The sequence below is a fragment of the Sorex fumeus genome, unplaced genomic scaffold (genome assembly GCF_029834395.1).
Source record: "Sorex fumeus unplaced genomic scaffold, SorFum_2.1 ptg000009l, whole genome shotgun sequence".
Classification (NCBI taxonomy): domain Eukaryota; kingdom Metazoa; phylum Chordata; class Mammalia; order Eulipotyphla; family Soricidae; genus Sorex; species Sorex fumeus.
In genome coordinates this window covers 21,978,546-21,991,364 of record NW_026606066.1, presented here as the reverse complement: position 1 = coordinate 21,991,364, position 12,819 = coordinate 21,978,546, and the positions used below count along the sequence as shown (strand labels likewise).

General features: G+C 39.0%; 1 protein-coding gene across 1 annotated transcript in view; it reads right to left on the bottom strand.

The window, feature by feature from the left end:
* Positions 1-5,417: 5,417 nt before the first annotated feature.
* The window catches only part of NOSTRIN (nitric oxide synthase trafficking), a 72,016-nt gene continuing 64,614 nt past the window's right edge, over positions 5,418-12,819 (bottom strand). The window contains exons 13-16 of the mRNA XM_056110228.1: positions 11,260-11,385; positions 10,015-10,129; positions 8,417-8,506; positions 5,418-5,639 (exon numbers count right to left, since the gene is read on the bottom strand). Coding sequence (XP_055966203.1) covers positions 5,467-5,639; positions 8,417-8,506; positions 10,015-10,129; positions 11,260-11,385 — 504 coding nt within the window. The 3' untranslated portion in view covers positions 5,418-5,466. The remainder of the gene's footprint in view (positions 5,640-8,416; positions 8,507-10,014; positions 10,130-11,259; positions 11,386-12,819) is intronic.

Sequence of the window (12,819 nt, the reverse complement as noted above, 5' to 3'; positions counted from 1 at the left end):
ATTTCTTATGGGTGGCTGAAAATGAAAAGCAAAAAAGAAAAAGGTATTTCTGGTTAATGGCATGATGGATGTTTTGGATTTTACTGTGTTAGAGTATTCTACTGGAGATAAAGCAGAATAATGACTTTGTTTTTAGCAAAAATATGAATAAAAGCTCTACCACATAAGGTTTTTAATGTTGCTAAAATCTTTCTCACGTAGGAAACTACTTAATGGAGTATAATTATGGTGGCAAATTAAGTTTAAAATATTAATAAAAAATTATGTTTTGTAGAAGACTCCAGCACATTAATCTTCACAAATCCATATAATTTTTTCTAAATCTGACAGGTGCCATCCCTATCCAGCTGCCAGAAAATTTTTCCTACTAAGGTGAATTTATTATATCAAACTATTTAAGTTTGAGCAAACTATTTAAGACTGTAGTCCTTCTTAACCTTTTTTTTTTTTAATTAACTTCTTTTTAATTGAATCACAGTGAGATACCCGCAAAGTTTTTCATGATTGGGTTTCAGTTATATAATGTTCAACACCCATCCAGTTTACATTTCCCACCACCAATGTCCACAGTTTCCCACCCCCCCCCCCCTTACCCCATGGCAGGCACTTTTATTCTCTCTCTCTCTCTCTCTCTCTCTCTCTCTCTCTCTCTCTCTCTCTCATCTTTTGGGCATTGTGGTTTGCAATACTGAAAGGTTATCAAATATATGCCTTTACCTACTTTCAATACTCAGTTCCTGTCCAGAATGATCATTTCCAACTATTAACATTTAAGAAGTATTTATTACAGATGTAGGGGGAAATGTGTATAACATTCCAAAACCTTTTCATAAAGTGAGACTGACATAAAAGAAAAAAATTGGGGTGGGGGAACAGGCTTTTTCTACTCTGGACAAGCCCATATCCTCTCTTATTCTCCTCACCACCACCACTGCCAATTTCTTTCAATAAATACTATTTTGCTTCACTAAACATTTTGTTACCATTTTTAAAAATTTTGTTTAAAATTTAAAAAAGGAATTTTAACAAAAAAAAATTGTTCAAGTAAGTTAGTGAAAGTTGAATACCGGATGACCCCACTCATCTGTTTGTTTGCTTTTCTTTTGGGGCCACACCCGGCAATGCTCAAGGGTTACTCCTGGCTCTGCATTCAAGAATTACTCCTGGCAGTGCTCGAGAGACCATATGGGATGCTGGGGATTGAACCCGGGTTGGCCACATGCAGAACAAGAACCCTGTCCACTGTACTATCACTCCTGCCCCTACCTCATTCAGCTATAGTACATAGAGAAAGTAGACAAGGGAATAGAAGGTATGAAATGATGGCTCCCCTTGATCCTGTATTATGGAACTGAGAAGACCAAGGCAGGGGCCAGGGGTGGTGTGAGTGAGTGGATAGGGAGGAACAATGAAGTAGATTGGCTATATCATAGGGACAATGGTGTAGAGGTTCCTGGGCACTCTGGTGAGGTAACGTTACATCAAACATGTGTCCCAAACTATAATAATTAGATTTTTTTCAAAAGTGAGTTGCCAAGTGGGTGAGGTGAGTGCAAGAGGTCCTAGAAACTTTGGTGGAGGGGTGCTGACACTATGGTGGATGTGGAATTGGAACATCATATACCTCAAACTCTAGCATTAACAGTACTGTAAATCATGGTGCCCAAATAAAAATTAGGGAGAAATTACTTTCAAATAGCTTGAGGACCTAACCATCATTATTATCATTTTATCTATGCAAATGATCCAATAGATCCAGTCAATCAATTCCTATGCATTTTTACCCAGGAAGGCTTACTGGAAAAAAGCAAGCTGAAAAGGAAATTAAAATTCACTGTCCAAGGTCTAATGACTCAGGTATTTTCAACATACAGAATTCTTCATTAAATATACCATTAAAGGTAATATTAAAACTTCTTACCTGTTCTTCTAGGCTGTAAGTTATGTCTCACATAACAAATTTTCCGTGAGCTCCTTCAAGTCTGACAGTCATTTATGCGTTAGAGCTCTGCATGATTATAGGAATGTAATGGTGCTGAACATAAAGAATACATTTACCTTGGTTTAAAGATTTTTTTTAAGTATAAAATTTGATAAAAACAAAATGTAGAAGGCAGGGGTAAGAGAATGGATCTTAGTTGCCTCTTAAATAATCTAGACTATTTAGCAAAAAAGTAAATAATCCTAGTTTTTTTCACCAACACTAAGGCCTGCCAAGTCACAGAATGTATCTCCTTGGGTTATTTTGTGATCCACAGCTACTTGGGGTCATTTTTCTATTGTACACTTCTCTCCATACTAAAGTGGAGAATTTGGTGCCCACTCCATCTCATTTCCAACCTTTCCTTTATAAGGCATTTGAAAGAGACATATAAATCTTTAAATACTACACTTTAGATTCATTTGCATGTAAAGTTTATTTCATAAAGGAGCTCCTAAGGATATTCTTTCTCTCACAATATCCTAGTTGGGATATACACACTTTCTTTTTTTATATATAATTTTTTATTTTATAAAGTAGTTCACAATATTTGATCACATTTAGTATTCAAACACCAATCCCACCACATTACAGCTTCCCACCACCATATTTTGGATGTTTCCATCCCAAAAACCAATTTCTGCCCCAAAGCAGAACTAAAGTAATATATTTTGTAGTTTTTGTTATGAAAAAAACACAGAAAATGCTACAAAAAAGTATTCTTAGAGGAAAGAATGTGCAGATTGTTGCATTTCACCCAGAGGACATTAAGCCCTTCTATAAGAGATCACTTATATGTTGTTAAAGGTTGAGCCTTGTGTGCTTTATATCTATCTATCTATCTATCTATCTATTTGTGGGGGAAAATATATTTCGCTGTAAGATTGGTTACCTCCTACTTTGTACCCTATCAAATGTGGTGCAGTAGTTTTGGAGTATGGGTAAGGTGTGTGGTTTGAAGTATCAACCATGTGGTCCAGGAATAGATTCACTCATGGGTGAGGCTTGGCCCAAGTATGTGGAGAGCCACTATGAGCATGGCGATGGCTGGGTTCTGAAGGTTTTCAGCTGGCGGGGCTGAGTCCCTTGGGAAGGGAAGGGGTCTCACCTGTTCCTCTCCGGTGTGCCCCGAATGAAATAGTCTGGCGCGGGGTCAGTGACATAGTTATGGAGACCATCATTATGCCCCCTTCTGGAAGAGAAGGACGTGTGATCGATACACAATTTCTTGCTTCTGGATTTGTATATGGAGTTTTCAAATGAAAGGGTTCATCGTGGAGGGGATCCACAAGTTCCAGGTACTACTGACCTTATCCTGTCCTCCCAGACACTTTCCTGTCTGCTGTGCTCCCATTCTCAGACCCCCATCATCTCTGGCCCACACTTGACCTCATTGTTCCAACACTTCTGTAGTGGGCTGGGTATAGAAGAAACCAGACTCTGAGGGTCACTGGTGCTGAAAAGAATCCCATTCTACCCTACTCTGCTGCTTCTCTGGACTTCATTTGGTCACGTGACTACCGGCCTTTGTTTCTGATACTTTCTAAAAGTGGCTCCAATTCTGGATATTTCACTGGTGGTTTTCCTAATCTGCCAAACTCTAATTTTTGGACTTCTTTTGTGTCATTCCTCATCTAGATTCTGCTCGATCTGTCATACACTTACTATGGCCTATTGCCACCCCAGTCCAGAAGAAAAGAACATTTAAATATAATCTCTGAGGGCTGGAGAGATAGCACAACAGGTAGGGTGTTTGCCTTGCACGCAGTCAACCCAGGTTCGATTCCCAGCATCAAATATGGTCCCCTGAGCACCGCCAGGAGTAACTCTTGAGTGAAAAGCCAGGAGTAACCCCTTTGCATCGCCAGGTGTGACCCAAAAAGCAAATAAATAAATAAAATCTCTGTTTTGCTACCAGAAAACTTTTTTTTTATTTTATTGAATCACCGTGAGAACAATCACAAAGCCTTTCAGTTCATGCCTCGGTCGGTCATACAATGATCAATCACCCGTCCCTTCACCAGTGCACATTTTCCACCACCAAGAACCACAGTATACGCCCCCTCCCACCCACCCCCTGCCTGTGTGGCAGATTTTCACTTTACTCTCTCTCTTCTACGTTGATCACATTCAATATTACAACGAAAGACCCAACATTGTTATTTGGAGTTTTCCCCAACTTTCAGACCTGCCACAAAGGCATAATTAGAAAATTTGTTTTCTATTGCTGATTATGAAGAGCATATGATGTCGTGTGGCCACAATAGTGGCCACGCAAATTTGGATTTTTGACATTTTAGTAATAAACCTAGAGGGATTACTGCCAGAAGCCCCTGGGTTCCGAGATTGGTATGTGTGCCTCTGGGATCATGGTCAGTCAGAACCAGAGGAGGCGTTTGAGGGTGGCAACCTGGAGCATTGTCATGGCGGGGAGCAGGGCCAATTCCACCCCCATCCCATGAAACTCCACGTGCCTCATCAATGCAGTCTCATACCTGGCTGTTCACTAGGCTCTAAAAGATGCAGGCCACTATGCTGCCACTGCAAAGGGGGACAGGCGAGGGAAAGACACCCTTCCCCTCCCAGGGTGGCATAGCACCATAGTTAAATACAAAATCCAGATGTGTTTTGGTTGGGCATTATCTTTTGCTCAGATTTTCCTATCACCATTCAAGCCTGATTTTCAGGGACAAATGCTAGATCCTTTGCTTTCCATTCATCACTTTGCATATCAGGAAATGTCACGCGGCCACTTATGCTGGCCGTGTGGTTCAGAAAAACAGTCCTGGTACCCTCATGACAGAGCCATGCTTGTAGAAGCTCATGGTCACCGGGATTCCATCTGAGGAAGGTGGGGAGACAGCACCTACCCCATCTGGGACCTCCCAGTGATATCAGCTCTGGATGGGGCCCGGAGCATTCTCCAGGAGCTGTGGGGGCTCTCCAGCCAGTTTTTTTCTTCACTGCTGTGTGCTGTAAGATGGCGCTGGGGGTGGGTTGTGGGCGTTACTTTTGGAATCAGAAGTTGCCTTCTACCAGAAAACTTTTACACTTCAGACATGGAATTGAATTTGCCCTAGACACAGGCCCTCTTCTCTGTCTGTCTGTCTCTCTGTCTCTGTCTCTGTCTCTCTCTCTGTCTCTCTCTCTCTCTTGCTCTCTCTTTCTCTTGCTCTCTCTCTCTTTCTCTCCACTTCATCTTCCTTTGCTCACTCTACCTTCAGGTAATCAAGCAACTGCATTATGCCATCTCCATGGCTGTGTGGAATTAAAAAACTCAATACTCACCCCCCCCACCCTACATCCCCGCTAAGCTCTTCTCTGCCTCCATCTATCCGCCCTTTCTCTATTTCAAGCAAGTAACCATAAATACTAAGGGACAAAGTGCGTAACATTCAGGAAGAGCCCTGCAATCCACTGAGAAATAGAAACCTGTGACGCTCACAATATTGGTCTTTATTCACCCGGCTGCAGTGCTGGAGCATTTACAGAGAATGTAAGGCAGTGCTTGGAGCCTCGCTTGATGCCTGTACGCTTGCATCCCCAGCATCTGAAGGAAGCTCTTCCACGTATGCTGCAGGAAAGTGACCTTTCTTTCCATTTAAAGATCCAAACCACCATCCTTCTTCTTTTTTCTTGTGTATAGTTACAATGTCCCCTGTGAAAATGAACATTTGACTAAATGGGTCTCTGAGATTAGAAATATCACCTGAGCCAGACCTGTAAGGCAGCTAGGGAGAGTCTGTTTCTAAGGATTTGCTTGGCAGCATCATTTCATGCATGTGATTTAATTTGGATGAAGCAAAACTTACCCAAAGTATTTTGTATGCAGCAGACACAATGCAAAGACAAAGAACAAGATCATTGATGACCAGCTTGTGTCACAAAATAGTGTGATTAGAAACAGAATTGTGGGTTGGGGAAATGACTAAAATTGCTGGGCTGGATTTGATCCCTGGTAGTACATGGTTCCCTGAGCACTGCTGGGAGTGACGTCTCAGCTCTACTACTGTGACCCCCCCAACCAAACACAAATAAACCCCAGAATTGTGCTCAATCAGATGTCACTCTCATGTTGCCTGGCTCACTTTAAGTATAATGGGGACATGATCTTTAAGCTTTTCCTTGGTGTTGGTTTCAAGTGTTGGTGGCCACCAAAATTTTGAAAGTTGGCCACTGTGTGTCAGGGATCACACTTTTTCCCTAAGATCAAGACAACAGCTCTTAATAGCTGGACTGTGCCAACTTCACAGTTACAAGGCTCAACCCACAGCTATGCACAAAAAGAGCTTCCTACTGAACAAGTAGATAATTTTCATAAAATAGCAGTTTGAAGACAATACTTTTTAAAGTAGTGATTCAAATGAATAGGATTTCTAAGAAACACCTGGTTCTTCTCTAGGGAAAAAAAAACCAGTAATACCACCAGTATTCTGATATTAATAACCTAAGTCTGATACCCCAAATCCTTTGGCTAAACCCTTCCTGGGAAAGTCCTTTCTCTCTGGCTGCTGGCTGCATGTCAAAGTGTAAAGATTCAGCTCCTCCAGGATCTGTAAGCTACTTTATCTTTAGCATCATTCTGAGGTAATTTTTCATCTTTCATTTTATTCCCCAGTAGTTTGTTCCTTAGGAGACTGATAACTCCCCTTCTATCTTTCTTGTCACAAAACACAATTCTACTCTTGTAGGAAATCAATCTCAGTTTCAGATCTCCATTCATTCAGTTCTCTCAGGTCAGTAGATTAACATAATTCAGACCAATAATTCACTATGTTATTGCCAACTCCCCTAATCCTCCAATGTCTCCTTTTACTTGAAGGAACCATTTAGGAAAGAAAATATAAATGACTTTGCAACCAACAGAGCACTAAAAGCAAGATGATCAATTTACTGTTTGATTGTATAATTCAAATGTAGAATCCCAGGGTTTGAGCTGACCTCTGAGGAATGAGTATTCATATGGAAACATAGATTTCATTTATCCACTTGTTTCTTTATTTGAAGGTGCCCTTTAGAATGGCATAATGAGTAATGAAGTGACTTCCATAACATGAAATTTGAAAATAAAGGCATTGCTGATTGGAGATGAATGAAAGCAGAGGCATACATTCTATTTCCCTTTCTGTTTGTTTTACTTATTTCTAGCCCACAGGAAAAGTAATTGCCTAGAGAATTATGCCTGACTGGCAAACTGAAAAGGAAGAAGGTTTTAACCACAGGAAGTATGTGGTTTCCCATTGTAAGCTGCAAAATTCATCTTGAATTTCCATTAACCCTGGGGCACCATCTCTTGAAGGTTATTCCTCTCCAATGACACAACTCTTTCTCACTGCCTTTTCATTTCCAGACCTCTGCCTCAGTTTTAACATCAGAATATACTTGCTAATTAGACACACAAAGAAAGTTGAGACTGGTGACATTTTCTTGTATAATAATGTTGTGATCTACATGACCCATTACATAATATCTCTGCATAATAAATAGAAGTCTGTGACACAAATGAGGAGGTCCAAGTCCTTCAATTAGTCATAAAATACCTTACTGAGAGCAATTTGAGAAACAGTAAGCTCAGAATCCTTTGCTTGGGTCATCTTACACTAAACCATGAACAGAACTTTTACATAACTGTGTCAACTTTCTGAAAAAGAAAATCGATTGGGGGACTTGAACGATAGTACAACAGGTAAGGAGCTTGCCTTGCACATGGTAGAGCCAGGTTTGATCCCCAGAATCCCATATGGTTCCCTGAGCACTGCCAAGAGTAATTCCTGAGCACAGAGCCAGGAGTGAGCCCTGAGAACTGCCAGGTGCAGCACTCACCACCAAAAAAAAAAAAATAGATTGGAAATAGGGACAAATGATAGTACAGCAGTTAGGACACTTGCCAATCCTCAGCACACCATTTGATCTCAGGAACCCTATTGAAAGCACCATTGAGTATGACCAAAAACCAAAAAAAAAAAAAAATAGAAAGAAAATAGATGTGACTGCATCTCTAGTGGCATGCATGACTGACATTCTTTGCTAATATAATACTGGGGTTTACAAGTGCTTTTGTTTCTGATTCACATCTTATGCTATTATCACAAGTGACTTTAAATAAAGTCCTTAACTTTTCCCATACCCCAGTCTCCTGAGCTGAACAATATTTACTTCAGTATTTTTATGAAAATTAAAAATTGGACAATATCCTTTCAAAAATGCCTGGCACATCACAAATGCTGAATAAATGTTATTATGATGTGAACTTTATTTTTCAGTGTGCTTTGTTTTTTAAGAAGTCTGGTTTTGTCTTTCAAGATTATACACCTGAGCTGACATGTTAGTGGATTTTTTTTTTTTTTTTGAGGCTGCCACACTAAGTCAGGAGTTTTATTCAAACTAAAGATCTCAAAGTAGGAAAGCAATTAAACTATTGAGATTGGTCCTTACCTTTTTTCAAATTCAATTCATCATCTTGCCTGGCTTGAAATGAATATAAAGCCTTGCAAAGACCATTGCCGAGCTGGACCACGCTGGAGACTGAAAGTTGAATTAAGGTGTAATTATATTACTAACACTGTCAGTAGGCAATAGGAATATAAGGGGAAGTTCTTTAGTTATTTAGCAGCATAGTGCAGCAGAGCTTAAACATTGAAATATTCTTAAAAGGAAATTTGACTTGTCTTCCATAATGTATCTTGATTCATTAACATTTGTAACAATTATGCCTGTGGATTATAATATATAATATAGTCAATACAGTATATAAATAAAAACGTCCTTATAGAGCAAATAAGTCTGTTGTAAAAAATATGGTCAGAATAAAGAAGATAACCTAATAATATAGTCATGGGTTACTCTGCACAACTGACTACATAATATGATGATGGTCCAATAGGCTCAGGCAGTATTTCTTAATCTATTCCTGTGGATGGCCCCCTTCTGACCTTGTTTCATTCCCATGGATCCCCTCCTACCAGCTGTCCTCTTAGTCTTGTGTCATGGTTCCCCATTTACATGATTTTCACCTGTGGTTCCCTTTGAATATCCTGGGGGCCTACTGATGGTCATATGACCCACAACTGAGAAAAGTTGAGCTGTACCATAGTCCAGTGTGTGCCATTTACATTCATGTAATTATACGTTATGATGTTCATACAACTACATCACCTATAATGCATTCTCAGAATGTCTTTTGTATTTCTATCATTAGGCTACAGGTAGTTATATCGGTTTCTCACAGAAGCTTAATTAACACTGCTTAGCTAACGTGTGGTAACTTATATACCTTTCGGAAAAAATACATCAGTGTTGCCCCTTCAGGTACAAATAGGGTACACTAGATGCACATGCTTCTTACCACCAAGTTAGGTCTTATAGAATAGTTTTTCAAATGATACATATGGGCTTTTTGGAACTTTTTTGCTAATTGCTCATCAAGCCATTGTCAAGACTATGGTACCTATAATTGAACAATGAGGGAACAATGATTGGTGCTCCCATATTGCAAAATGAAAGGCAATGGGAGGTGGATGGACACATAACTTGGCTGGACAGCTGAATTAATGTGGATGGCAGTCAATCGGAGGTACTTTTTTCACATTAAAGGTAAAGGTAAAGGCCCTCCCGTTGATCATCGATTTGCTCGAGCGGGCCCAGTAACGTCTCCATTGGAGACTTTGTTGTTACTGTGTCTGGCATATCGAATACCTCACGAGGAGCTCTGCCGTGCGAGCGAGATACTCTCGGTAGCTTGCCAGACTCTCCAAGAGGGGCAGAGGAATCGAACTCGGGTCGGCCATGTTGGCTGCGTGCAAGGCAAACGCCCTACCCGCTGTGCTATCGCTCCAGCCCAACCCTCCACTCCTTTGACTCCCTCCCACCTTTGTATTACATTTTTACCATAAACCAACATTTTCACAGAATCAAATAAATAATTCCAATTGAATCGTAAGTTTCTTTGAACTGATATAAGTCAACATGTCTCTCTGAAAACAAAATGTAAATGGAGCAATGTGCTTTGGATCCAGGTCTGGGAAGAGGATTACCTGGAGAGGAAGAACATGGATAGCTTTGCCTAACAGAAGATGCCCTGCTCACAACATTCTCCAGTCTCTTCATCAGAAAAGGCCTTGAGAGTTTTAAATAGCTATGCATCTGCTGCTGCTCAAAGAGAAAAATACAAACAAAAAGAGCTAACGTCATTTTAAACATTACTGTCACCATATGTATTCATGAAAAGTAACTGTCTTCTAGTTTTCTTAGGATTTTTTTTAATTTCTGAAGTTTAAATTTTTTAAGTAGACAATTACTAACTTACAGCCTATATTTGCCATTCTGACCTGTATCTCTAGCAAATAATAACACTCACAGAATTATTTCTGTAATTTCAACTTTAACTGGCTTTAATGCAAGCGAAATTATCATGACTCTGTCTAATAATGGACATTCTAATGTTCTTAAATCTTTCCAAAGACAACTTACCCTTCATTGCAAGAAGGCTAAAGCTTCCCTTAAGATACTGAATGCGAAACAACAAAAAGCCACTTATATCCAACTCTGCATTAACTGTTATCAAACAATGGATGGGTGAGTTTTTAAAATTGTGCACGCTTATTTACTGTAGTAAATAGACGAGATGAATTACTATAAGAAAAATCTCACAATTTAGGTATGCATTAATACTATAATTTCAATTTAATTAAATTTAATAAAATATTGCTTTAATTAAAGAATAATCAAAATATTCAATTTTAAGTAACTTAATTAAATTAATTTTTTTCTTGCTTTTTGGGGCCACATCTGGCAGTTCTCAGGGCTTACCCTGGGCTCTGTTCTCAGGGGACCACCTCTACCCTACAAGCCCTATAGGGTTTTGGGGACCAAACATTGGTCAGCCACATGCAACGCAAGCACCCTACCCACTGCACTGTCTCTCCAGCCCCATAACTTTAAGTAATTTTATTTAACTTAAAATTTCATAAAATTGTAATAAATTTTAATTACTAAGAATATTTAATAACATTTCAATTAATAGAAAGTTTGTTATATTGAAATAATAAAGTTAAGGTATGAGAAGGAATCCACAACATATTTTTAATGCCTCATAAATACAAATAAAGTAATTGTGCTTTGCTCAAAGATAAAAAAATAAATTATCTTAACATTCTGCAATTTGGGGTTTAGGATATAGGGACACATAATTTATAATAGCTTTTTACGCTGATGCACTTTTCAGCCCTCTACCCTACAAGCCCTGTAGAAAAATTACCACCAATCTCTTAAAGTTTTACCTTTTCTTTCCATTTGAAGATGCGGGTACTACAGGAATGGGTCGGTTTGGGTCTATGCTCTAGTTCAGCTAATACCGAGGACAGTTTATAGGAGTTTGCTTGCAAAAGGTCTAGTTTCAGATTAGTCTGTGGAGACATCATTTGACCGTGTGAATCATTTTTTAGACAATGAGGCATAACTGGTCTGATAAAGGGCAATCAGACAACATTCAAAATGATATGCAGTTTACAAAAGTTCATTCAACTCACAGGCACGTATACACAGCAAAGGCTGAAGAGAAGAAAAATGAACACATTTAAGCAGACCAGAGCAAAAGCTTAGCTGCTGAGAGTGTCCTATCCTGTCTACTTATGCGCAGGAAACCTTGATAGATATATTTATCAGTATTTTGTGGCAGTCAACAACTTTCCCGTTTTTTGTTTTTTGTTTTTGTTTTTTGGTTTTTTTTTGCTGAGGAATGAGAAAGGTTTGTGTTGATTGTGGAAGTTATATTCTCAGCAAGCCATGAAGAAATCCAATGAGCCATAATGCACGATATCATGTGAATTGAATTAGCATCACTAGAATCAAACTAAAATAATTGAAGGTAGATTAGTTGTTGTTGCTGGCATTGTTAATACTTTTTTCTGAAGAAGCGGGGTTTTCTATTAGAAAGTTTGTGGCAACACTTCTAGAAATTGGAAACAATACTCTATCCAGATATTTAAAAATAGAAACAAGGAATCAGGCCTAAAATGTGCTTCCAGTTTCTAATCTCTACTGGATCTTAAACTACACTCAAAATTGCTTTTCAGACTGTGGGGACAAGGTAACTCAACTCGTATTATCCAAACATGAAAGAGGCCTACTGACTCAATTTTTTCTCTTCCTTTCTATTTCTCTAGATGAAGATCACTAACTCAATCATTCACTCCAAGGGTCACAGTCCTGTACCCAACATCTCCAATAGATTGAGTAAGGCTCTTACACTCAAATCAACACATTATATGAGGCTTATATAAGATGAAATCAGAAGTTCCCTCATACCTTCACTATTAGACCTCAGCTGCATATGAGAGCATCATAGAATAAGCCCTTTCCTACTCATGTGGCATCCTGTCCACTATCTGAATACAATTTCACTTCAAAAACTTGCAATTTCTGAAGCAGTTCCTCAAAGATCAAGCCTAGTTTACCAACATTAAATGTTTCAAAGAGTTTCCTCCTTCATGAAATCTTCCTTAGGAAACACAAAAATCTGCCAGTTATATGAGCATCTCCTCACCCTGGTGCAATATGACTAAGGAGTATGCATGGGCATTTGGCACTCATTATTTGAGGATTCAGATTTGCTCCTTCCTCAGATCACAAATATGAGTCTAGAAATCAGATTGTTTCCTATGCTTCATCCCAACTCTGTGAATTCAGTCCGTTGTTTATTCTGTATATGTATTATGCTACAAAATCCATTTCTTTCTTTTTTTAAAAAAATTTTATTAGTGAAACACCATGAGGTACAGTTGAAGACTTACAAATTTTTGTGCTTGGGTTTCAGTTATACAGTGATTGAGTACCCATCC